The 27,526-nt window shown below is 32.9% G+C and overlaps 1 protein-coding gene across 1 annotated transcript; it reads right to left on the bottom strand.

Annotated features, from left to right (window-relative positions):
- Window positions 1–249: 249 nt before the first annotated feature.
- Arfrp1 (ADP-ribosylation factor related protein 1) lies at window positions 250–27,301 on the bottom strand. Its single transcript, XM_075364936.1, has 5 exons — window positions 26,623–27,301; window positions 22,159–22,329; window positions 17,267–17,348; window positions 12,360–12,531; window positions 250–644 (listed from the first exon to the last, which is right to left on the bottom strand). Exons 1-5 carry the CDS (start codon window positions 26,713–26,715, stop codon window positions 554–556), a joined length of 609 nt encoding a protein of 202 aa, XP_075221051.1. The 5' UTR covers window positions 26,716–27,301; the 3' UTR covers window positions 250–553.
- Window positions 27,302–27,526: the final 225 nt, after the last annotated feature.

Here is a 27,526-nt window from a genome sequence, read left to right as displayed (position 1 = left end):
TAAAGCTATAGCTCTGCTACAGCGCTAGACACAAAAGTAATGCAGCACTGCTCATAAAAATGAAACATAACCTTTTTAAACCTTGTTTAATATTTGTGCAGTGAGAATGAAAGTTTTTCTTTCAAAAAATATAACTTAAAAAAGACGGTTCTCTTTAGCATTTCATTTATTTAAATAAAACAAAATGTTAAAAATGAGGTTTCTCACACAGATGACAATGTGTAGATAAAAATGAGAAAAAAAAACAAATTAAAATAAATTTGATTATATATTAGACTAAAATAGAATAGTTTTATTAATTACATATTTTGTGATCAATTGACAAAATATTATACACAGAATAATATATATATATTTTTTTAATTTTGGATATACTGAATGTTTTAACTCTCAATTAAGAAAAAAATATTAAAAAATGTAACAATCAAAATTAATACATTATAGTATCACAGATAGAGGAATGAGTTTATTTACAAAATGTAGTCCATATTAATAATTGATACTATGATATCAAATGGAATTATTACACATAAATGAAAACATTTTCACAATGTTATGTTTCATCTTGATCTCTTGGTGGTCTTATGTCACTATTTCTTTTAATACAGTCTACTAACCACATAATCCCTTCATCGATACCATCCCTGAAAACAATAAAATTAATTATATTAATTAAATATCATCATATTAGAGTAAATTATACAAATTAATTTATTAGCATGCTTGTGTATCACAATTACACAAGGAAATATTTAAAACTATAACTGAATTATAGCACCTTCTAGATAATTTTATCAACATCACTCAACAAATCAGTGGATAATTTGCATTCTAAAGCAGTGAACCTCCATAACACTCACATATATATCCAGACTCATGTTATAACTTCCTTTTTATGCTAATGCTGATAAATTCTTAGTAAACTTAATCAAATTATGATTTATTTTATTCCAGTTCATCATTACATTATCCTTCTTCTGAAACTCGGAAGTTAAATTTAAACCTAAAATTCCTCGTCTTCGTGTTATTTATTCTTTGACGTTACATGACTCATAATAATATAAAAAATTAATAAAATAGAAAAATTAAAATTAGAATACAGAGATTTTTAAAATTTTATTTAACCTTCCCAAGAGCATAGTGAGTCATAAGGCCCAAAAGGCTTGTGAACTGTTATTGCATCTAGATTTGTTCACACATTGTTATACCACCTTGTGATATTTTCCACCTGCAAAAAACTGTCAAAGAATATAATCTCTGGTTTCTTTTCACGAGCAGAGATTTGCGTTGTATAGTTTTTTTCAGTGCTATTTTTGAGCTGGTGATCGAGTGTGTACCTTTCCCAGTTTCACAATCCTGCTGTCTGAAAACTGTTACAACGGTTTTGCACCTTTATTGTTAAGATGATTCATTTCCATTTCATGGATATTCAGAGTAATTTGGCACATGATTTGTTTGAGCACCCGTGTGGCGAAAAGAGTGGCAATGACTCCTGGTCGCAAGTCCCTGTTACAAGCAAAGGGGCCTTTACCCTTAGTCCTGCTCGCGCTCTTTTAGAGCAGGGACCACAATCTGTAACTGCGTATTGATCTTTGATTTCACACATTTGATCCAGTAGCGGCAAAGAGGTGTAAAGACTGACAGGAGAATACAGAAGATCTCCAGCTGCCTGTGGCTCTCTGTGGGCTTGTGCCCAATATCTCTGGATAGAAGGAAAACAGCAAGCACTTTGTTCATATACTGTTAGGTCAGGGAATCTCCAACCATGACCAATTTTAGAGAGATAGGTAAAAACCCTAGCTGGAGGAGGGGGCCGGAGCTTTTTCTTCGACCTCCTAAAATACTGGTTCTTAGAATGATGATTCAGAAGTGATACATTGGTGACCTCCCGGGAGGATATGAACCCACTCACTGAAGAGTTTTCGCAAGCCTGGCAGCTCTGCCCCATTGGCCTGTGATGTTTTGGCGGAACTAGATGGCTTGTTTTCCTATCTAACAAACCCCTAGTACAAATGCAGCTACCAAGGGGAGATTACTGCCTCATCTAAAATTCTTCCAAGCAGCTTTCACAGCTCTCCTGGAGGGTTTTGAAAAATTTGCCTCAAAGCCTAAGAGAGTAACAGCAGTTCAGAAACTGGCCCCAGCCCTGATGCAGCTGTGTAGGTATGCTGCTGAGGTGGTTAAGAGCAGATGCAAAACCAGCCAGTCCAAGAGACCTGAGCTAGCATTTGTCAGCAGAGGAGAGGGCTCGACTGTCTCCAGCAGTCAGCTGAAGACCTCCAGGTTGCTCTTCAGGGTGACCAGAAGGGGCTTAAAATCAGAAACAACAAAGAGACCAACAAGAGATTAGTTGTACTAGCAGACAATACTGAGACCATTCAGGCAATTAAAGATTCCACTGCGGTTAAGTGACTGAATGTAAAAAGAGACCAGAAGGGACCACGTAGGCCCCACATTATACAGTCTATGATAATGACTGTAGCCTTACCAATGAGGATGTCTTACCCTCCTTCATTAGGGAACAAAACATTGATTTGAATGAATCCATCTTCCAGCAAGACTGCAGGCTGGTTTTTAAGACGGGTAGGCGTGATATCTAGAAATATGACGGAGTCTTTGAAGTGGGTTCTGGTCTCTTTCAAAAATTTATGTCCACAGGCAGACTGTTTATCGATTTCGGGTCCTGCCAAGTAAGAGAGTACGTGGCTGTCCAAAGATGTTTCAAGTGCTGCAGATATGGTCACATGGCTAAATTTTGTAAGTTTGTCTCGGTATGTGCCCATTGTGGTGAGGAGGGCCGCAAGTGTGATGATTGTTCATGTAGGTCCAAGGCTCCGACCTGTGCTAACTGTAAGAGATTGCATAAGAATCATGAGCACCCAGTTGTTAATAAGGAGTGTGGCTGTTACATAAGTGCTGTTGAGCTGTACTTTAACTCCTTACATGGTTAGATTTGGTTAACTTAATCCCAGGGTGCTTATGTAGTCTAGGTTGAGTTAGATGAAATTGTAGAGAGACAGAGCCTCGATGCTGTCCTTCTGCAGCACCCATTATGTAATTAGGGGTAATCTGCCAGGCTTTCATAGCTGGAAAAAGTTTTGTGTAGGGCATACCTGTATGTCTGCTATTCTGTGCAGGAAGTCGCCTGATAATGTCTTAATACGGCAGGTTTCTGATGCGCATCATATTGTGGTCAGATTTGCCATTTGTGGACAGAACCTTACAGTTGTTAGTTCATATTTCCAATACAAGGATCCCACTGAGGAACATCTAGCGAGATGGGATAGGATCCTTCATACTGTAGGTAATGGTCCAATTCTTATTGGTGCCAATGTTAATGCGGAGACACTTCTCTGGCACACTGATCATGGTGGTGGCTTAATTGATAGTTTCATCCCGCAGTATAATTTTGAGGTCTTTAATATTGCAGACCAGTTGACCATTTACGTCGGTATGGCTGACAGACAAAGGGCCTTTTCAGGTACAAATACTGACATCACCATTGGTAGGGACATCCCTGGCAGGATCCTTCACTAGTGGGTGAGACGACTGTTCTCTCTAGAACAGTCGTGATGATCTCTATCATCAGATCTGATGATCTCTATCATCAGATCTGATGATCTCTATCATCAGATCTGATGATCTCATCATAAACTGATGATCTCTATCATCAGTTGATACTTTTTGAAATAGTGGATGAGCTGCACGATGGCCATGAGGAACAGTTTCCTATTTACCACGGGCACTTCCTGCATAGGAAGGCACACTGGCCGAAATTTTCCTCTTGCTTGGAGTAAAGACTGAAGATTTTTTCTCGAGACCTTGACGGCCTGCCAGATGTCCTGGCAGAAAATTTCACTTTTGCGGTGGTGGCACCGCTAACTACGAATTACCACAGAAGGAGGGCTAGGTGCTTTCATTTCATTAATTCCAAGTGTAATTCCTGACGTTCCTTTGTTCAGGAGCAAGGGAATAGAGACCCTTGGGGCGTTGTGTATAAAGCCCTTGGGCATAAGCGCAAGAAAGATGTCCTCTTGTCAGCTTTGTTGACCAGCGAGGAGATTGTGGTAATTAATAAGGGCCATGTCCTTAATATTTTGCTGAATGATTTGCTCCCGGATGCCACTATGATGGGTGAGGTTTCATACCACTGGCGTGTCAAGCAGGAAGTTGTGATTTTCGAGACTGACATACAATCTTCAGAGATCACTGAGGCAGAGGTGTGTTAGGTGATCTGCAGTACGGCATTGCACAAGGCCCCCGGATTAGATTGTATCACAGTGGAGCTCCTCGTCTGAGCGCTTCCAGTAATCCTTGGTTCTCTAACTAGAATATATAATAGGCTGCTCTTCACCGACCACTTTCTGGCTTATTGGAAGCTTGGAGACTTGGTGTTGTTGTTCAAATGTGGTGACAAAGATCCTACTGTTAGTTCTTCTTACCGTACACTAACGCTCTTGCCTGTGATTGGCAAGGTTTTTGAGAAGGTCTAATGTTTGCGTATTAATGTTAGATTGGTCACTGACCATTTGCTAATGGACAACCAGTATGGTTTCCGACCAGGCAAGAGCACTGAGGATGCCATACTAAAGGTGATGGATATAGCTTTCTCTGGTCCATGTAAATATGTATTAGGGATTTTTCTGGACATATCCAGGGCATTTAATAACTGTTGGTAGTCCTCTGCCCTATTGCAGATGCAGAAGCGTAAGTGTACACAAAATGAATTATAAGTGCTCATGTTATCTCAGCCATTGGACTCTTTCCCTGCATGATGACGGCTTGGAGTTTCGTAAGACCTTAACTAAAGGATGCCCTCAGGGCAGTGTTCTGAGTCCCCTTCTTTGGATCATTGAATTCAATTTGATGTTGCGTTTAAGGTTGCCATGCGGTTGTCGTGTCGTCGCTTATGCTGACAATGCACTGCTACTGATTGAAGAGGATTCGCATAACAAGGTAGAGTTCCAAGCTGCTCATGCTCCAACAAAAGATGATCTTCAGCACAGAGAAATCCACAATGATGTTGCTTAAGGGTCAATTGGCTGGTTCCCAATGAATCCGAATTCGGATGGCTGGTCTCCCCATTCAGTACATTTCGGCTCAAAAGTACCTGAATGTTATCGTAGATGAGATTTTAGGTTCAAGGAACACCTGCAGTATGCAACAAAAAAGGCCGCTGATGCTTTTTTATGGAATCCATAGTCATTCATCCCAATTGGGGGTTGAATTACCATACCATGCATATCCTTTACAAAGGTGTCAGCAAAGCTATTATGCTATATGCTGCATCTGTCTGGGCTTACCGCTTGGCTTTTAGGTGTTACGCGGGCATTTTTCTGTGGGCCCAGCGACTCCTCTTGCTGGCTGTTATAAGCAATTATAGAGCAATCTCACAGGAGGTAGTCTGTGTTATAGCCAGAGTCAAACCAATAGATATCTTGGCTAATGAGCATAAGGAACGCAAAATTTCCAAGGTAACCTATTAACATCAGAACAAAACCAGAATGTTGAAGAATGGGGCCTTGTGTCTTGTCAGGTAAGGTGGGACGAATCCCTCTCAGATTACTACAAGCATGAAATATTTCCTATAGTGTCTGATGTAGGTGAGATTAGATGGGTTTCCCCCAATCGGTATATTACACAGTTTCTCTCAGGCCATGGCAGCTTTCGGGCAAGTTTGGCTAGGTTTCGTTTGGTGGATTCGAATCAATGCCCAGATTGTAGGACTGATGATATAATGGACCACATCCTCTACGTCTGTCCCCGATATGAGGTCGAACGTTCAAGAGCATTTAGGGAAATTGAGAGAACACATTCCTTTTTGGATCACCGTATTAACTGGATAATCTGCAAGACGTGGTCTATAGCTTTCTTCGCGCCCTTGCGATGTGTATGTGTGCAGAGGGAATTTAATCGAGCTATTTGATTGTGGTAGGATCCCGGGTGGCTAGGATTCCAGCCTAGGCATTGGATTAGTTGGAGGTAGGTTTATCATGCCACAGTTATATTGGTATTGTTTGTGATTCAATTTGGGGCTCCTGTTGACAGGGATGGCCACGCTGCTGGGGTATGGTATCCCATGGAACCGGGGGCGTGGCTTTGCTCCGCTGGTGGTGGTCCTGGTTGTGACTTGTTAATGCCACGTGAGACTCCATGATGGGACCGGGTGGTGATGCGGGGGTTTGTCCCCGGCTCCTGCACGGACCGGAATGAGGTTACGTTCCCCTTGTTAGGTGACTTAAATTGGTCAACTTGTTTGGGTGTAGGTCTGAATTTCTATGTTGCGTAAAACATAATTTTGATTGGTATGAGTGTAGCACTGATTTAACTTTCAACTCATTAGTTTTCTGAGGCATACACAGTCATGAATGGTGCTGTCAAATAAGGACTACATGGGGGGGGGGGTTTCACACTTCTACGGTTTCGGTAGTTAGTTTGAGGGAATCATGTTAGATTGGATGTGAAGATGTCCATTTGAGGCCTATGTGAAGGCAAAATTAGATTTGTAATTTACTGATGCAAATGTCTGCAGAGGCATTTACATCGGTGGCATCCCAACCAATGCCTGGCTGATGACTGTGAGATATAATCAGTTAGAGGGTCCAAAGACGACCTCTGGTAAAGCCCCTCGGGGCTCGAAATGGAGGGGGTGGTGTGGCGACCAGTAACGTCACAAGATGTATATCACAAAGTTCTTCCGGGACTTTTAAAACCTATTCTACTCTTGAAAATAATGGAAAAAGTTCTTACAAACCTATGTCCTAAAATGTTTCATTTGTGATTTACAGATAGTGAAAGATTTTGCTTGAATTTCTGCTACCCTGGTGAAATGAGGTTGTACTGGAATTTTTAGGACACTAATTAAGAGATTGAATTAGTGATTTCTTATGGTTTTTGACCTGGAAATCAAATAAAATAGGTCCCAGAACCATCCATATCTGCAGTAGTTTTTGAGAAATTTGGGGTGAAAACCAATAGATATGGGTAAAAACCTCTATTTTTTATGTTTTAAGTAAAATAACTTTGTTAAATAGGTATTAAACATGTAAAACTTTTAAACAAAACTTGTAGAGAATTTAATTCTGAAAAAATGGTGTAAGATAAGTTGAATAAAACAAAGAAATGTTAGAAAAAATTGAGTTTTATTTAGAAACAGTACATTACTACATTTATAAGAAAATTGCTTATTTAATGTAAGGAAAAACCAGATTCTTTTTTGGTGATGTGAAAAATTTGTAAAAACAAAATTTACTGTTAAAAAATTTAAAAAACCTGGAAATTACACAATTATAAAATAAAAATTCTGTTCCTTAATAATGTTCTATAAATTTTAATATGACTTCATTTCACCGGGGTAGCTAAATCCAAACAAAATATTTCACTAGTAACTCGCAAATGAAGCACTTTAAGGCATATGTTTATGTGAACTTTTTCCATTATTCTCACAAGTAAAATAGATTATGAAAGTACCACGAGAACTTTGTGATACACCTGTATATATATTCAGCAAGACAAATGACTGACAGGCTACAGCAGCCTAAATATAGCCTGGTTTTTGGTAGGCTACATTTAGGCACTTATTCCATCTTTTTGGGCTTTCTTATTCCAGTGATAAAGAATCCTAACAGCAATGCTAGTAAAAAAAAAAGCCAAAGTTGACCAAATACCCAAAAAGACCAAAGTTTTTATGCAACTTTCTGTACTTATACGATACAATCAATGTCTTTTGTTTACCTTGTGTTTGAGACAGTGTTGTACCACATTGATGACCTGCTTATTACTGTCAAACGTGATGTCATGTAAAAAAGTTTGAGGTCAACAAAAAAAGGTGACGGTGAAAGATTAGCATCTTTTGCAAGATTGCAAGTATGGATTTGGCAACATCTCCAGACCTAAGTTTTAATACGTGGGAATAGCTTTCTGTGTCTTGAGCGGTATCGGGGTATGCAAGATCAAGGAAAAATTATGCCTTTTGAGAGAGCCAGATATTTCCTCCTTATTACAGATTTCACTTTATTTTCTGGCATGTCAATACAGCACTCACTGTTGATTTTATGTTATTCTTTCAAATAACCGCAATACCTTTATAATCCCAAAACACCATCTGCATTATTTTACCAACTAACTTGTAAGTTCTGAATTTTTCCCTGGTGGATGAATTTGGATGATTCTGGTTCAAAATGATGACTACAAGATTATCACAAGTTGTTATGCAATCTAAAAAACATTACTTTCCATTAAAAACTGTTGTTTAAGTTCTTCACAAATGTGAATGAAGTGTCTTCGTGATTTTGAGTCGAATACTCAGAGCCCATCTCGAACACCTTTTATGATAATTCAGCTGATTATCAGTAATGGAATGATGCTCGCATTACACATTTCATAAATTTTTATGCATGTTCTTGTGAATAAGATCATTAATGCAATTTTGCAAATACATCGGTTGAAACTTCTGCTACAACAAAAATTGGTTACACTTGTTCTGTCCAATTTAAACTGTTCAATTCACTTATAAAAATGTTAACAGTTAATATACCTTTAAACAAACTGTTTTAACATCCATAAGTGAATTTTAGTTAGTTTTACACCTTCAGAAACTAAAAATCTTATTGACTCTACATCACTGCCACCCTCAATACAATCTTTGAAATTAATTTTTTTGAAGTCAGCACCAAGTACAAATTTTGTAATCTGTATCTCATGTACTCATAATCCATTCAAAATTTGGTGCCAACTTAAAAAAAAAGTTCCATAGATTGTATTGAAGATAGAGTGGAAAAATGATTTTCCTTTTCAAAGCAATTTTTTTTAATTAACCTTTTTTTGGAATTCATTCAATTTAAAAAAAAATTATTGAATCATTAATCAATACATTAATCATTGTAATTTTATTACAATGTTAATAGTATCAATTGGTCTATAACAAATTTGTCAAACTTTTTTATATCTTTGGATGTGAATTATGGTTTAATCTATCATGTTAAACAAGTATTGTGTATGTTAACGGATGGTGATAATTATTATGTACAGTAATATTACAAGTTAAGTTATGACAAACATCAGTTTTAATTTTATTATTATTGTTTACTTTAAGTTAATGTAAAAATATTCGTTTGTTTTAACATGTTTCAGCAGTAAAACAAATTTTTAGTATGTTAGATTGATTACTTATTTAGCATGTTTTGACATTCATGATCTTTAGTTTCTACATAACGAACATAATATTAAATGCAACAAGAATATCATCCACATAATGAATCTAATTATTATATTGATAACATTTATCTTTTCCCTATACTTACAAGTTTATTTTATTACAATGTTAATAGTATTGTTTATTAGAATACTTGATCATGATATAGTTTACCATTTGTGTATTGCTAGTTACTATAATTATTACTACTATTGGAGCTCTGCTGTTCCACAGTGTTATTATTACAAAGTAATGTTATATATTTAAAAAACCTATCTGGCTAACAATCTAGTGGACCTGAGCTGCTCTACAATGTTATTATTACAAATGATATATTTTTTAAAAAGAATCAGCTAAAAACCTTTTCCGTTTACATGTCTCAACCCCAACAGCATTGTTTTTCTCTTTCCTTTTCTACAACAGGTAAAATACTAGCTAAAAACCTATTTCCAGTCTGTTCAGACATTCTACTGGGCAGATTGGGCTGAATTTTTTTTTTTTTGTTATGCTTGGTATGGTCTGAGATATGTTATCAAGCATCAACAGACCTTCTAAGTGATTTTCCTATGAGTATAACCTCAGATAATTCATCAATTAAGTAATAAATGAAGATTTTTTGAGGAATTCTCAGAGGATACCCAAGTTTGTGGTTCGTGACACTTGATGACATATCTGTGAGTCGTTCTAAGCAGAATAAAAAAAAAAAAATTAACCCAATCTGTCTAGTAGAAAACCCAGACAGACTGGAAATAGGTTTTCACCCAATTTGTTTCATATATATGATTCTTTTCTAGCTTTTCTTCTTAACAATAAAATAGCACAAAAATCACACTTTTACCACAAAAAACACATCTGACATTATAGAATAATTATGTATAATTCATTTATACTTTTTGTTTTAATAAATTCATTACATACAAATATGTAAATTGCATCTGTAATTATATACATATATGTGAATAAATATAAAATGACAAATTAAATTAAATATAGCAAGGTGAAAAAAACATACATATATATATTCAGGACTGCCAATATAAACAAAACTTTAAAATTACCACAGCTGGCATACAGAGTTAAAAATAATCAGTTGACTAAATGATTTTTCATTAGTCTGAAAAGTTTAGGTTATAAGTTTTGTCTCGCCTGTTCTGTTTTTAAATTAGATTTATTATTATAATTAAAATACAGAATAAAACCACTAAATAGATTATTGAATTATATAAAAATAATTTAAAAATGAAAGGGTGAATCAAATATAAACCGTAATTTTTGTTGTCGTTGATGCGTATAGCTAATTAAGAGGGGTGTGGCTTCTAAACAGTGTTGTATGCAGGGATGCATGGAGAGGATTCCACTCTTAGAAAGCTAGCTCGCTACTTTTTTCTAGTCAGTATCACAATGTCATAGCAGGAGTATCGCCACACATTGTGCAACATATTATTATTAAATTTCTCACATAAGAGGGTGTGAAACCATCTGAAATTTTGAGAAGACTTCAGGCACAGTTCGAGGATAACACACTTAAAAAGACTAAAGTGGTACAAACACTCTTATTGGCATCAGCAGTTTTTGGAAGGATGAAAATTAGTTAAAAATGAAGGTCACCAACACCGGCCAAGGATAAGTGCTACTGCTGAAAACGTTCATCGCCTTATCAAGGATGACCGTCAAATAACAATTGCAGAAATCACTTCTGAGATTGGAATAAGCTACGGCAGTGCTTAGGCAATCACTACTGGTAATCTTGGATTTAAAAAACCAGCAGCAAGATGGGTCCCTCGCATTCTCACCAAAGATCAAACACTCTATCGGCTAGAGGTGTACCTGCAGTTGTCAAGTCATTATCAAGCTGAAGGAGAGTTTTTTTTGCCTCAAATCATGACTTGCAATGAAACTTGGGTGCACCATTACACCCCAGAATTCAAAACAAGTAAGTATGGAGTGGCAAAAAAGGGGAGAAACTGCACCCATTAAAGCCAAAACTCAACTGTCCACTGGAAAGGTTCCAGCCACAGTATTTTTTTGATTTCAAAGGAATTTTGCATGTTGATCTTCTCCGTGAACAGTGTTCAGTGAATGCTGTATAATACTGCCAACCTTTAGACGATGCAAAATTTACTTATCATCAAGAAAGACATCAATTTCCAATCTGAGACATCATTTTGCTTCACAACACTCGGCCCAATACCACAGCTCAAACTCAAGAAAAAATTGCATCCTTATTCTGGACTACATCAGAGCATCCTCCCTATAGTCCGGACTTATCGCCCTGTGATTATCATTTGTTTTGGTCATTAAAAGAAGCAATTGGAGAATAGAAATTTGAAAATGATGATGCTGCTGTTGAATCATTTGTGTGCAACTGATTGACATCATGCCCACCTTCATTTTACGATAGTGGGATCAAAAAGCTACCTATCCTCTAGGAAAAATGTGTTTCCAAAAGAGGAAATTATGTAGAGAAATAATATTGTATGTATTTTATTATCCTTCAATAAATAATATAACAAAAATTCCGGTTTATATTTGATTCACCCTCGTATATAAATGCAATAAAAAAATTTACATTGAGGAAACATATATTTTCAACCCGGAAAAACAAGTCCTTTTAGAAATCAATAGTAACAAATTTAAGTAACATCTCACTTGAAACAATACACATAATAAAAAAACTGCAATAAAAATATAGTTAATGAACTAGTAATTTGAAAACAATGACTGTTTAAAGAAATTATAATTTTAACTTAAGTTACTAAAAAATGTATTTATATTTTTTTTTAAATAAATTTAAATATAGTACTATAACAATTATTTCATTATCTACCAACTGACTGTAACTGCAGGAGAACATTTCATTCTATCACCTTAATCTTTAACTTTTAATTACATTTTAAATAAATTAATTTTAAAAAGTTTGTCAGAAAAACTGAAAATTTATTTACGATATTCCACTGCTAGGATGAAATTTTCAAAACTTCTAATTGCATGTATTTTTCTGTTTTTATCAGTTTTTCTTTTTTATTTTAAATAAAATTTAGTAGGTCTAAATGCCTAATTTTGTTAGCTTATTTATCAAATAAAATGCAAATTTTATCACTAAATTGTTCTCCTAATAAATAAGTTCTATATTAATTGTTTTAAGTAAAGAAAAACAAACACATACCCATTAAGAGCAGAAACAGGCATAACCATACAATCCCTTCTTCCAATTAAATGTGCATTCTTATTAAATATCGGTTTTACTTCTCGAACACCCATACAATCAGGTATATCTTGTTTATTAGCCAAAACAAGTAATGGGACACCAGTTAAACACTCACTAGATATCATCTTATCTGTTAATAAAGAAAATGTAAACAAAATAATCAATGTTATATCTTTACTTATTCTTACAGGTGGTAATAATTAATATTTGTAAAATGCTTCTGGGATTATGAAGGTTATCATCAGGTCTCTAAATTATTCTTCACCTCACAGATTTACACATACACGTATGCAGATTATGACGTATAAATTACTGAATCCAACTAAGCAGTACAGTAAAAGAAAAATTTATAATTAAGTTGATCTGCATTTTTTATGAATAACATGTTTTTAAAAGCACTTCTATCACCTCTTGTTCACTTAAATAAAACTGAATTTTAAAAATTACATAACATAAAAATAAAAAAATAAAAATTGATAAACACAAAAAATGTGTATTAATTTGCCAAAGAACAGAACTTCTTAATTATAACTTGCAGATTATCAAGTTGAACATAACATGAAATTAGAAAATTATGAATAATTTATTTCATGGACTTAGGAAAAGGATGTAAGGTCTATAAAGGGCTTCCTGCAAACAATTTTCTTCTAGATGCCTTCTATCTACAATACCACCGATTTGATACCACAGATTCCTGTGAAATCTAACATTTCACAGGAATATGAGAGTCTTTTCTATTAAGTGTCTGATCCTCCCACGACTTTGAAAACAATTGTACTGCTGCTTGCTACTGGTGGTAGAAATAGACACAATAGAACTAGCCAGTAGCTGCTTGCTACTGACTGTAGAAATAGACACCTATGTTGTAGGTATTACCATAGCAGGGAATTTCTGTAGAAAGGCCAGAGTAAGAAATGATTCCTAAAAAAAAAATAGCAATCCCTAAAAAACACATTTTTAAGTGTGACACTTAAAAAGTGTTGCTCTGAAAGGCCTAGCAGCACAGCGGTACAAACCACATTTTTAGAATTGTACAGTTGAAAACAATGAAAAATTATGGCTGCAATTCCTAAATGTAATTTTTCTTTTCTAGATATAATTTCTAAACGCCACAATTTCACTTTTTATTAAAAATATATCATAGTAACGTATTGTAAAATTGTTCCCTAATCAAATTTTTTGATTACTCAGAACAGTTCATAAAAAAAATAAGAATCATGGCGCTCTTCGAATTAAAATGTGAATATCAAAACTTTACATAAAGTGCATTAAGAAAAAGTGAGCAAGAAAAATAAAAAAGATGAGCAGGATATTAGGTCAAAGAATTTTGATAGTAATTAAACAAAACTAATTTATGTTAATATAAAACAAAATAGCAAAAATACTATAATCACAACATTATTAATATTAGTATGGTTATATTTAAAACTAAAACTGATTGAACAATGTTAATGGTTTTCTCTTCAGCATAAAATAATGGTATAGAAAAAACATATAGAACCAAACAGGTGACAATATCTAGTACTAACAGGAAAGTTACAAAAATAATAGAAGTCTAAGAATGGCGAGAAAGAAAAGGCAACATAAACTTACCAAGAGGAGAAAATTCCTTCCTGATATTTTGAATGATAACATTAACTCAGTTCAAACTTCAAAATTTAACTTCAATATTCAATTTTTAAAGAAGTCTCAAATGCCATTGTTTATACAGAATTTATTAACTGAGAATATCATGCACGATACCTGAAGAGATGTGACACTCCAGCACTGAGAAGTTCCTTTACCTTGAAGAAATCAACTTTAAACATTGGAAATAAGGTAGGAATTTTAACAGAGTATTCATAGGTTTTAATGAAGTCTACAACAGTATAAAGAAGAATTATGGAAAGGCGTGACAAAAACATGTGGTTTCAATAAAACTGGCAAATCTAAGTGTAAAAGCCTAAATGAAACTAGAGGAGTAATCTTCAACAAACTTAAGACATAAACACCCCTGTTGCATTGGGGAGCAACAGGAGTATGGATCATATCTTTTCTTTTTGATATTTCTTGTAGGTGAAAAGGTTATCGGCTGCAGAAGATAAGAGGAGGACATAAATATAGGAATATCCTTAAATATTTAGGCATTTGCAGATAATGTAGTAGTATTAGCAAATAGCTTCAAGAACATCAAGTCAGTGGCAGAATGTTTATGAAAGAAGCAAAACAAATTGGTTCATTGGTTAATGAAAAGAAGTAAAATAAAAGCTTATTTACTTTAGAAGAGAGGCAGCATCATTAAAATTACTCAAAAGAAAACATTACCAAATTATTCCAGGAAAGAATGGATTATTTAATACATCGAGGAGTACTACCAAATAATACAAATAGAGAAGATGAAGAAACTCACATAAACTTGACACGCTGACAGAAGTCTGTATGGTTAAAGAGTAATGTCATCAAGATTATTCTTGCGCAAGACTAAATTATGAATATAAAACACTGAAATTAAGCTTAGTGTGTGGAAGTGACAGACATGTTCTGTTAAAAAAGAATGAAATACCTAATCATAATCAAGAATAAAATTTAGCAGGTGGTCATTCTTAAGGAGTAACAGTATAGAGGAGAAGCCCTCTTGAGAACACTAAGATGATTATGATGAAACCACACAAAGAAGGAATCATGAGGAACCAAAGGAAAGCTAGCAAGAAATAGATGATGATGATGACAGCTACCATGGATGAGATGAATATTTTTACCTGGCTTGATTATCTGTGGTTGAAACAAAAAGTATTTGAAAAATTATGCAACGTATACTTTTAAATCTTTAAAAACAAAATATGTTAATTAACCTTCAGCATGGTTATAAGGAATTTTTTTATTAAAAAGCTATTTCCTAATTTTTAGATAATAAAAATTGAGATAAATGATCCTTCTCAAAATATCTGTTCAGTTTTTGGTCAAGGTCGCAGACACAACGTTGTTCGAGAAACCACAGTTTTGCCAATTTCGCAATAACGGGCTAGAATTTGTCAACAAATCAGTGTTAACAACATACTAACAAAAATTACATCATCAACATAACACAAGATTATTTATTATTACAATTCTGTTCAGAGTGTGGGAATGATGATGTCAGCTGTTTGTCGAGCAGTTTTCTTCATGCGTTGGGTGTGTTAGCTTCGGTTGTGTTGTGTACATTTTTCTTTTGTTATCAATAAATTGTCAGGTTAAGTTCTTTACAAGATTTAAGTTACCTAAAGACTTTATTTAATTTTTTACTTACTGTTCGTGGCTGTTTCTGTATTGTCGGATATAATATATAAAAACTAAAATTAGATTATTTTATAAGTAAAATGATGTGCTCGGTAAGACTGATCGTGCTATATGTTAATTGTGTGGTTGAATTCCTGTATTTTTTTTTAATTTGTGAATGTAATGTTTATTCAGTGCAGACTGTATTATTCTCAACCCATCGGGTTGGTCTAGTGGTGAACGCGTCTTCCCAAATCAGCTGATTTGGAAGTCAAGAGTTCCAGCATTCAAGTCCTAGTAAAGCCAGTTATTTTTACACAGATTTGAATACTAGATTGTGGATACCGGTGTTCTTTGGTGGTTGGGTTTCAATTAACCACACATCTCAGGAATGGTCGAACTGAGAATGTACAAGACTACACTTCATTTAAACTCATACATATCATCCTCATTCATCCTCTGAAGAATTATCTAAACGGTAGTTACCAAAGGCTTAACAGAAAAAAGAAAGAAAGACTGTATTATTCTCAGTTTAGTCTTCTGTTCTTGTAGCATAAATATTATTTATTGTATTATTTTCCTTTAGTTTAGTATAGTTGACGCATAAACTCCTTGCGTTTCTGGTATAATTATAAATTTAACTATCTTTAAATAGTGTTGATGTGCTGTATTATATATTTTTTTCTCTTTCGTAATCACTACCCAATCCAGACCATCAGATCCTCTCAGAATAATATCAGATCATTCATCGTTACCCTTTGCAAATGATACAAATGTATCTATATCAGAAAATTACTGAACATGAAAAATTCGTCAATAGTAATAAAAAATATCAATGGATGGATTACAACCACCTAACTTTAAACAAAGACAAAAGTATTTCAATATCAAGTAAATGCCAGTCATGAAGGTAGTATTTGTATAAATGATATAGTATTTCTGTTGCCCTTAGTGCTAAAACTTTTGGGCAGGGCATATTGTCAAAAGATCAACTTTCATGGGATGATAAAATTGATTTAGTAGTCATAGATGTATATAATTATACATCCTAATCCTATTCCAGCAACTACTATCCTGTTGGCAGCAATTGTCTGGGTAGACACAAAGCTTCTCCATCTTCTCTAGTCTTCCAGCATTTCTCTCTCTCCTCTACCTGTTGCCAGATGATCTATTTCTCACAATACTTTCTTTAACTTCCTCCACCCTTCTCATCATTGCACATCCTCCGGGTATTCCTTCAACCACTTCTAATTCTTCTATTAATCGCAGTAAGTCATCCAGATCTATTTTTTTAAATATTTGATATCATCAGTGTGGTTCCACTTGATCCTTTACATTCTTCTCCTTAACAATATCTTTTATATTTATCTCATCAACTAATAGATGTGAAAAAGCTAAACTGAGATTTCTATTATGACATAAAAGTAGTAGAATATCTACTACTTTATCTAAAAATCTAAAAATGTTTAGATGATTAAAATTTAGAAACAATGTTTATTCCATTTATTTAAGCTGATAAAAATAAAAAAAACTTATTCCTCTAATCAAGGAGCACAGGAAAAATGAAAAGAGTATGATGATAGTTTAACACCATAAAATATTATAATAATAAAATACTAATATATAATTACCAAAAGTCTCTTTAGAATCAGGTATCCTCTCTCTATCTGAAGAATCTACTATGTATATCAGTGCATGAGATTCTGCATAATACTAAAAACAAAATAAATAAATTAATTAAATATTCAAAATAAATTCATTCAAAAACTGTAAAAATTATTTACAGATATTTGCCATTTCTTGAGCCAATCTAATTATTTTTATTTATTATCATAAAAGGACATGTTAATTATGAATTCAGCAATAATAAATTTTTACAATATGCCCTCACTTGATGATGACTTATTAACATAACCCAAATCTAGAAAATGTTAGATGTAGAATTCGGCAATGATGTTCTGAATGTTTAAAAAAAATAATAGAAGGAAATTTTACTTACAATATTAATCCTGCATTACTAAAACCTATTTTTGTTTTGGATTAATTAATTTAAAGTATTAAATAAAAGGAATAATAAAGTAATTCTTCCTAATGAACAGACCACAAAACACTTTTTCAATCTTTTCTCCACTTATTCAACATTATTCAACATCAAGAGTGGGCTAAAAAGTAATGCAGTAACTTAAGTTATCTTAAGAATTATCATTTAAAAACCTAACCGAACATATGGAAAAATATAATTCACTGAATAAATCTATATACAAGGGCTGTTTTTTTCAACCTCCAATGGGCTATAAAAAAGACACAATGACAAAACAAAATTATTGTATTACTAAAGGTTGATAGTATCTAACTTATTTTTCTACATAATCGCCAAAATGATTGAGGCACTTGTATTGTGACATCAGCTTTCTGATGCCTTCTTCAAAGAAGTTTGTTGGTGGCGAAGTGTTGTCCACCAAGCCATGCCTTCAATTCTCAAAAGAGAAGAAAATCACTAGGCGATAGGTCTGAACTATACGGTGGATGGCCGAAAACTTCCCACTTCAATTGTCTGAGGTCCTGCATCACATTGGCACAGTGCAGTCATGCATTTTCATGAATCAAAATCACACCTGGCAAGAGCATACCTCTTTGTTTGTTCTTGGTCACTCTGCGGAGGCAATCTAAAGATTCACAATAATCTTCCTTTGTTATTGTTGTCCTCTGCTCTATAAAGTCCACCATACAGGACACCTTTATGGTTCCTAAAAACTGTAGCCATTGTTTGCTTGTCGCTCACTGTCTGTTTGAACTTTTTCGGCTTGTTTGGAGAAGAAGTATGCATTCACTGCTTAGACTGTTCTTTGGTCTCTGGATTGTCATATAGGATCCAAGTCTCATTATCAGTAAGATAGACTTTAAAAACTCTTCTCGCTCATTATTGTAACACATGAGGAACATGACTAATGTCAATCACTACATTTTGTGATCATCACTCAATATTTTTGGGTTCCAACACACACACACACACTTTCTGGTATCGTAGGTCTTTATTCACAATTGTGTACAAAGAAAACCTTGAAATTTCTGGGATTTCTGCAAAGTTCACTTATCATAAACTTTCGTTTGTCGCGGACAAAATCAGCAACACGTTCAACCAGGTGTTTTGTAGTGGCCATGTTCAATTGCCCATAGCTCAGCTAAGATTGATACAATGGAGCTGGTAATGGCAAAGATTGTGGTGCGGGGGGGGCAGTGCAATCACACAACAAACAGACCTGGCTCCTGCCTATCTCTCTCATTTACTTAGATGCACGATTGCAGGTTGAAAAAAAAACAGCACTCGTACTTACTTTTCAACATAGTCATCCTAGGTTTGTCAAAGCTTGTCATAGTCATGAGACAAGCTTTTATATACGAAGTCTGTTCAAAAAATAACCTAATTATTTTTTTAATCTTTATTATTAATTTTACAGATTATTGGTCCTCGTCCCCTTCATAGTACACTCCTCTCCTATACACACACTTTACCCAGCAGTGTTTCCATTAAATGAAGCAGTCCTGGATAGCTTCATTTGTAATGGCTTTTAAGTCCATGACAAATTTGCTTTAATGTTATCAATAGTTTCAAAACAGCATCATCACTGATTTTAATTTTGGAAATAAGAAAAAATCACAAGGAGCAAGTTCTGGCAAGTAAGGAGGCTGCGGGAGGGCAATCATCTGATTTTTTGCACAAAACTGATGAACTGATAAAGCTGAGTGGGCGGGTGCATTGTCATGATGAATGAACTGCAAATTGTCTCACCACAACTCTGGTCTCTTTTTGCAAATTTTTTCGTGTAACCATTGTAAAATGCCTTGATAGTATGCATGGTACACTGTTTCAACTCAAGGCAACAATTAAAAATAAACAATTCTACTAAAATAAAAAAAAAACAGAGAGTATCACTTTGACATTGGATCAAGAATGACATGCTTTCTAGGGGCATAGAGATTCTTTCCCAATCCATTGTGATGACTGAACTTTTGCCTCAATCTCATAGTCATAAACCTAGCTTTCATCTTCTGTTATTATCCTTTGCATGAATGTTTCATCATAATTGGCTTGTTCACAAGTTGCCGACAAACATTCCACTTGATGTTCATTCTGCTGTTGAGTCATGAAACGAGGAACAAACTTTGCTGCAATTTTTCAGTTAAAATGTCATGGTATGATCCAATCAAGATGCTAACCTCTTCTGCAAGTTCTCCGACTGTCAATCAGCGATTTGCATGCACCAGGTCATTGAATTTCTGAACATGGGTGTCATCAGTTGAAGTCAAAGGCCTTCCTGGTCGAGGGTCAACTTCGGTTGACTGACGACCACTTTTAAATCATGAAAACCATTCGTAACATTGCGTACGACCCAGAGCATCATCTCTATAAGCTTGTTTCAAAAATTGAAATGTTTTTGTAAAAGGTTTCCACAGTTTCACACAAAATTTTACACTGTATCATTGGTCCTGAAAACAGCATGTTACAAAAACGCTACTAACACTTAAGCAGTTGCATTGCACTCAAATAACAGTAACATGAAAACTAAATGAGATATCAAAAATCCAAGAACATGTTACAGAGGAGATTATGTGGAACACAATACTGCCAACCACACATCACTAAATATCTCCATTGGTACTTAATTAAAAATATTTAGTTAATTTCTGAACAGACCTTGAGATTATGTTGACTCTGTTTACTGACTAATCAAACAAATATAAACATAATCTAGGCCGGCTAACATTGTCTAATTTACACGAGGTTAGTGAGCGAAGATTATGTTGATAAAAGTACGATTCGTCAGTACACAGTCAATATAATCCAATCAAACAACCTTTGCTCACTAACAGACATATTTTTTGTTTAATATATCGTAATAATATGTTTAATATGTTGTTTTTAACAAAGAAGTTGCATTAAAAAAAAGAGGAAAAAGTGGTGATGCAATAACAAACCAGTAATGTTTTGACAAACAATCTTCATGATCAAGATCAAGAGGACGTACACCAGTTGTCACAGAAGACTTAAAGGGTGCTGCAATTAATGATAAAATTTTGAGAAACAGACACATAACTTTGGAGTAGCATAATTTTCCTCAAATTTTCTTGTTCTTTGCTCAGTGAAAATATATCGAAAAGTCTGAGATACAATACAATTTTTACATAACAGATTCTACAGTACCTGATTAACATAAAATATCAGTACTGATGTTTTCTGTAGCAACATTTCACAGGTGCAGAAAAACTTTCTTGGATAAGACTGTTATTGGTGATGAGATCAGGATGTCTCATTTCACCTAACAGATGATAGATTGAATAGCTCCAATATCATTGAGGAATCCTGTTTACAATCTCCTCAATGAGGAAAAGGTCTTCAGAGCTTTGGGGAATAATCAAAGAAAAACTCCCATTTGCGACTAAGGTATGTAAATGAGCTAAAAGCTGCTGTCAGACTGTTTTTACAAGTTACAGTATATAATTCACAAGGAAATGTACTTGCTGATTGATACAACTGTAGGTGGAAAATGTAGGAGCACATATACAGATGTAATTTAAGGTAAGTTTTATGCGTGAAAATATTAAATGAATAAAAACAATTCATGTTTATTTCTTCATATAGAAATTGTCTATATGGTCACGGTGTATAACAATTATGCAAATAGATCATTACTGTTAGAACTGAGAAAGTTCAAAGATAGAAATTAAAATATACAGAAATAAAAATCTGACTTTAGAATTAAACTGAAAAGTTATAAAAAAAAGGATTGGTGTATATCATATAAAAAAAGATTCTGATTGAAATTTATGCAATATTTTACACAGCTTAGTTGAAGGAAAAAATAAAATACAAAGCAGGAAACTTTTGGAAATTTTAGCAGGACCAACACAAAAAAATCTACATAATTCTTATTTTCCTGTTGAAATCACTTTGTTCCAGCAGGAAATTTTTACAGCATTATTGTTAATATTAGAATAAAATTTGTTACTGTTATCCAGTAAATCACATTAAATTTGTTCAGAACAGGCCAAACAAATTCTAATTAGACAAAACTGTTATCTTCACTAATGTCTAGAAAATTTCAATTATTTTTAATATCTAAATGTTCAATAATATGCATGCAATGTTAATTTCTTTTAAAGATTCATCATGCATTTTTATGAATAAAATAATAGTGAAGCATAATAACTAAATACAACTCGCACAAAGAGAATTTTATAAATGAGAGGGGTTATTTTAAACATAAATAACTATAACAAAAACATTTTCAACAAAACATGAACATACACCAAAAACAATACAGATACATAATGATATTGTATTCAGTCAAGACTATTAGCAATTACGGATAGGCCGACATAGAGCATTTGCTAATGAAAAGTAGTAAAAAGTGTAGATTCTCTGACATTTGCATTTGAACATCAATGGAAATGGTGAAAAATTGGTAGTTACCACTACAACTTCGTTGTAATATAAAAATAAGAACAATAAAATTATGAATACCTTATCCCATAACGACTGTAATTCTTCTTGTCCTCCTAAATCCCAAAAGTTTAAACGAATACCCGCAACATCGATCTTTCCAATATTAAGTCCAACAGTAGTTGTTATTTTGCTAGGATTCATACCTTTATAATTCTTGGTAAATTTGGTTTTGGCTGCTTCTAAATATGTCTTTAAAATAAACAAAATATAATAAAGAAATTATATTACAAAGTAAATAAAAATTTTTCATCATGAAAATAATAAAAATTAACATAAAATTTTTAATTTACTGGATTTTTCTGGTAGCAAACTACACTGAATAATGCTTTAAACCAGAACAATATGAGAGAGCTACAAGATTATTCTGGAGTAAAAATCTGGCTTGAGCACCAATCATTAATCAGTAATGTATATTAAGAGGGAGAAAGGATCCAGCTACAAACCCAAACTTCACCCAAAGACATTTACGTACAGGTTTTTAAGCAAAGGTCTTTATGCTTGTGCTAATAACAGTATTAGTTTGATCATAGTATCATTAATAAATAAAAATGTATTACAGTAAATGCAGTCAGTTATCAAGTACTGAACAATTGTATTTTAAAACTGTTTCTTTAAATTTTCTTCAAATGTTCACAATTTTATTTTACTAATGTAACACATTAGTTCATGTACCTTAAATAATAAATATAATGCCTAGTATTTTCTATTTTATTGAAAAATTAGTGTTGTTAGAGGTAGAGCAAAATGTTCTTATAGTTTTAGTAATATGCAGCGAAATGGAATTTGGATAGTGGGTTTGGCTAACTATGAAAAGGGGATCAGTGCAATTCTCAATTCTCACTATTATCCTTTCAATAGGACAAGCTGCATTTTTAAGTAATAAAGGCTATGAAATCTCTTTCTATCACCTTATTCAAGGTATGATATTGCATTATTTTTCAGACAGTTGTATTGAAAGAATGTTTTGCTTGGACACCTAAATTATGAAATTTCATTAATTTATTTTTCTTGCAATTCAGTCTGAAATTAAAAAAATAAGTGATTTAATTAAAAATGTTAATAAAAATAAATAAAACTAAAGAAAAATGATATAATAATTATTTATTTCTTTAAATTTCAAATTTTTAAAAGTTGGCTCTAAATTGTAAACAACTACAAACACTTAATAACATGCAATTTGATGAAAATTTAAGTAAAAAATATTATATATATCAGTTTTATTAGTATTTTATGAAATAAGTTTTTAAGATAAATTAGTTTTTTTTAAGATAAAAAGTTATCTTTATTGAATATTTATTAGAAAGATGCTTCTTAAACCCAGAAAAATGGTTCTTGTATGAGACTGGTCTTAAATTTAAAAAAAAACACTCAACAGCATCTACATCTTCATAAAAATAAGAAAATGAATAAAGAAAAATGATTTAGTGATAGCTAATATCCATAAGCAATGATGTCATATGATATGACATGTCTTATGATATCATAAGGCAAGCCTGTCTGATATGCAGTAGTATATTATCTTTTCACCCTAAGTTTTTTTAAATTAAATTTCTTGAATTTTTGAGTGGAAATACTTTGAATATCAAAAAGATATCAAGATAAATGAATATCAGAAAGTAAAAATAAGTAGTATTAGCTATATTAAAACTAAGCAACATATTAGAACGGTATATCTAGCATTATATAAATCAAATTAGGATAATTAGCAACAGTTTTACCAGTGATCCTGGGCAATTACTTGATCAACTTAAATTTTCTTCATATTTTAACATATCATAACAGACATGCTTAGGATCAGGAAAACACAGAATCTAAATGATGGAAAGCAGGTTTGGATAGTGGGTCGGTCACATGCACGGTCAAAGTCCACACTGCAATATCAGTACTCTAGTCAGTTAGCAATCGGTTTTGAGAGTTATGGCGATCTGTTGAGATGTTAATTTGTTCAGTGAAGAGAGGTAAAGGGTTAAAATTAGAGTTTTGTGGAGAGGAATAAACTGTAAACTAACTTTAATAATGGTCAGTTGGACTAGGAGACAGCTGTTGACTGATTGCACTCTGAAGGGTGATCATCGCATGTGGTGTAGTATCTCACTGTAGTAACTATTATTTCTGTTTAGACATAAAAATTTGAGATGGTGTTAAATATTGCCATACTTTGGTAATTTATCCCCAACCACTCTCCACAAAAGTCTAACCTTAACCCTAACTTCTCTACACATAACGGCTTAGAATCACATCTGAACAAGTCTTGATAACTAACAAAACTGATACATAATTGACTAGAGTATACATTAGTTGGATAAAGCAACAAAGGCTTTGACCTTGCGCATGTCACCTGCTGTACAAACCTGTTTTTGGACATTTAAATGTGTTTACCTGATTCTAAACATACCTACTATGGTTATTAAAGTATGAAAAAAATTAAAGTTGATAAAAAAATTGCTCAGAATCACCAATTACATTTATCAGAGAAGTGAAACCATACAAAAAAAAAAAAATACCAAGGAAATAAATAAATAATAACCACAAAACTGTTATCATTGATTTACTAGGATATCAGAAACAACTTCACATCAATCAATCAATCATACTGATCGATCTGCGGTTAGCTAATGATGACCACCTGCATTTTCATTTATATGTCGTTAATTTCATCTCATTCACATATAAATGTAAATTAAATATCTTATACTGTTAAGAATTAACAAAAAACATAACTGAGGCATACGTTTTATAAAATTACCTCTTCTAAAATAAACAAACTTGGGAAAGATCTCATTAACAGAGTTTGAAGTTTATTCCACAATACTTTAAAAATAAAAATCTTAGGTAAACTAAGAGAAAAAAATCTACTTGATAGTTAAAATTTGTAACAAATTACTGCAAATAAGAAATATTAGTATTTAATTTTACAAACTACCAACATTTTTTACTGAAAAAAATTATTATTTTATGAAAAAAATCAATAATCATTTTGTGAGTTATAGCGTCACCTATTAAGTTAATAATATATATGAAGAAAGGTTAGGATTAAAAGTAAGAGTTAAGGTTAAAGTTTTTTGGAGAGGAATAAACCATAGACTAACCTTAATTGTCATTAAGACAACCATTGAAGATGACTGATAGCATGATTTGTAAGGTGATTATCTGTCATGCACAGGGCTAATAGCATAGAACATGTGGTGTAGTCTATCTGTATAGTGGCCATTTTTGGTTAAACATAAATTTCACCAAGTGTTCTATGAGATAGTGTTAAGTATTGCTATACTTCGTAATTTTCCCTAACCTTGCTCCACAAAAGTCTATTCTTAACTTTAACTCTAACCTTAATCCTAACCTCTCTCCACAGATTAGCATTAAACAGGTCTCAATAACTCATAAAACTGATAGGTAATTGACTAGAGTACTGATAACAAGGTGCAGACTTTGACATAACACAGTCGAAACCTGCTTTCTGACATTTAGATCTTGTGCTTTCCTGATCCTAAATACATCTACTGTGGTGTATTAAAGTATGAACAAAATTGAAGTTGATCAAGTAATTGCTCAAAATTACTTTTTTCAAGAGAAAATGTACTATAAAGAAATAAGAAAAAGTAAACTATATTTTATACATCCCATTCTACGCTCTTTATGTATATTCAAAACTGCATTACCCATAATCAAAATAATGAGCAAATCATATTATCCCAGTGCAAAATAATAAAGAAATTTTATTCTTTCAACTTTCTTGATGTGTTTTTGTTTTTATTATACATAAAACAAGCATCCTTAATTAAAATATTAAAGAAATACATTTAATAAAAAAACAGGAATCAAAACAATGCTCTCTAAATCCACCAAAACTTGGGTTTTTTATTATTACATTGTACCCAATTAACGATAGTATTAAGTATTATACCTTGGTAATCTATCCCTAACTTCACTCCACAGAAGTCTAACCTTAACCCTAACCTCTCTCCAGAGAACAGAGTAGCATCTTGGCTAATGTGTTAATTAGATGAAAGGTTTATCCTTTTCAGAATACAAAATGTTAAATTTTTTACCAAATGGTTTCATTAAACAGAGCACTTTATGGTAACTATTGTCTACAAATAAGTAAAAAATAAAATAGCATGAAAAAAATGCATAACTTTAAAAGACATCCAAAAATTTGCAATATTTTTCTAATTGTATTCAATTATTAAATAAATCACTGTAATCAATTATTAAATATCACTGGAGAGCAAAGTAATCAACGATATTAATTTTTTTTTAATATATTAAATTAAAAAACCAAAAATTCAAAAAATTCTCCAAAACAACTTCTAGATGATTTGTTGCAGGCAAGTACAACCAATAATCAATGAACCTGAAATTTTTCGCTTACTTTTTTTAAAGCAATATGCAGCAATACCTTTAAAACTAAAACACAGATATATTAAGTAACTTAATTAGAAATAATCAGTTAGATCGGTCAAATAAAATTTTAATACTAACCGTTTTTCCCGCATTATCCAAACCAAGAATAAGAACACAATACTCGTCCTTTTGCATTATATATTTATAAAGTCCATACAAAAGAGTGTACATTTTTCACAATAATAACGTGACAAATAAATGAATATAAATTGAATGCAACACGAGTTTAGTATAAACTTGGTTCATCAAACCAATACGTGTAAATTAGAAATTCATACATACTGCTAAAAGAACTTTGTTTATACATTCCCGTTCATAACACTCGCTTCGATATTATCCAGTAAATAAGTCATCTAATGTTATAACCAAAATAACCTAATTCTTCCTGATTACGTACATCTTTAACGATACACCAACTAACAATCAGCTGAGATGAGAGGTGTTAGAACATACACTGGATGTATAAGAACTTATTTAGCGTGTGGCATTTCCACACATTTAATATGGAATGCCACATATATTAGAATTATTACATAAAAAAAAAAAACAAGAAGTATATGACACAAAACAAAAAAAAGAAAAAATTACCGCTAATAGTATCATAATAAAAAAGCAAAGGCAGCAGGGCGAACAATAATGAGTTTTTATCATAAATTTTATGGTTATGAATGAATCAAACGACATATAACACAGTAATCTAGACTACTACGAGCAATAACTTTATTTTTACACTGAATCACCAAAGACCATCATACAATAACTATAAAAGGAAAATCATTCAGATTAATTGGCACTGTTTCTCAGTCATGAGAAGTTTGAGCAGACGCCGGTCTGCGGTTACGAAAAAATGCGGTGATAAATACACGGCATAGACAAAAAATAGCTTAACTTTCTGCCAAACTCTTCAAATTAACGTTTTTCAACTATTTTAAAGTAACTCATTGACTGCAATGAAAGGATCTTTTTTTAATCATCTGTCTAC

This window comes from Lycorma delicatula, chromosome 4 (assembly GCF_047948215.1).
Source record: "Lycorma delicatula isolate Av1 chromosome 4, ASM4794821v1, whole genome shotgun sequence".
Classification (NCBI taxonomy): domain Eukaryota; kingdom Metazoa; phylum Arthropoda; class Insecta; order Hemiptera; family Fulgoridae; genus Lycorma; species Lycorma delicatula.
This window is presented reverse-complemented; position numbering and strand designations above follow the sequence as displayed.

Bases quoted from the DNA above. Each gene is read 5' to 3' on its own strand.
- Arfrp1 (XM_075364936.1), bottom strand. From the start codon at position 26,715: ATGTACACTCTTTTGTATGGACTTTATAAATATATAATGCAAAAGGAC. The intron at 12,532-17,266 runs GTAATTATATAT...CTTTATTAACAG, and splicing joins TGATTCTAAAGAGACTTTTG to ATAAGATGATATCTAGTGAG. The intron at 645-12,359 runs GTATGTGTTTGT...TATTGTTTTCAG, and splicing joins CCTGTTTCTGCTCTTAATGG to GGATGGTATCGATGAAGGGA.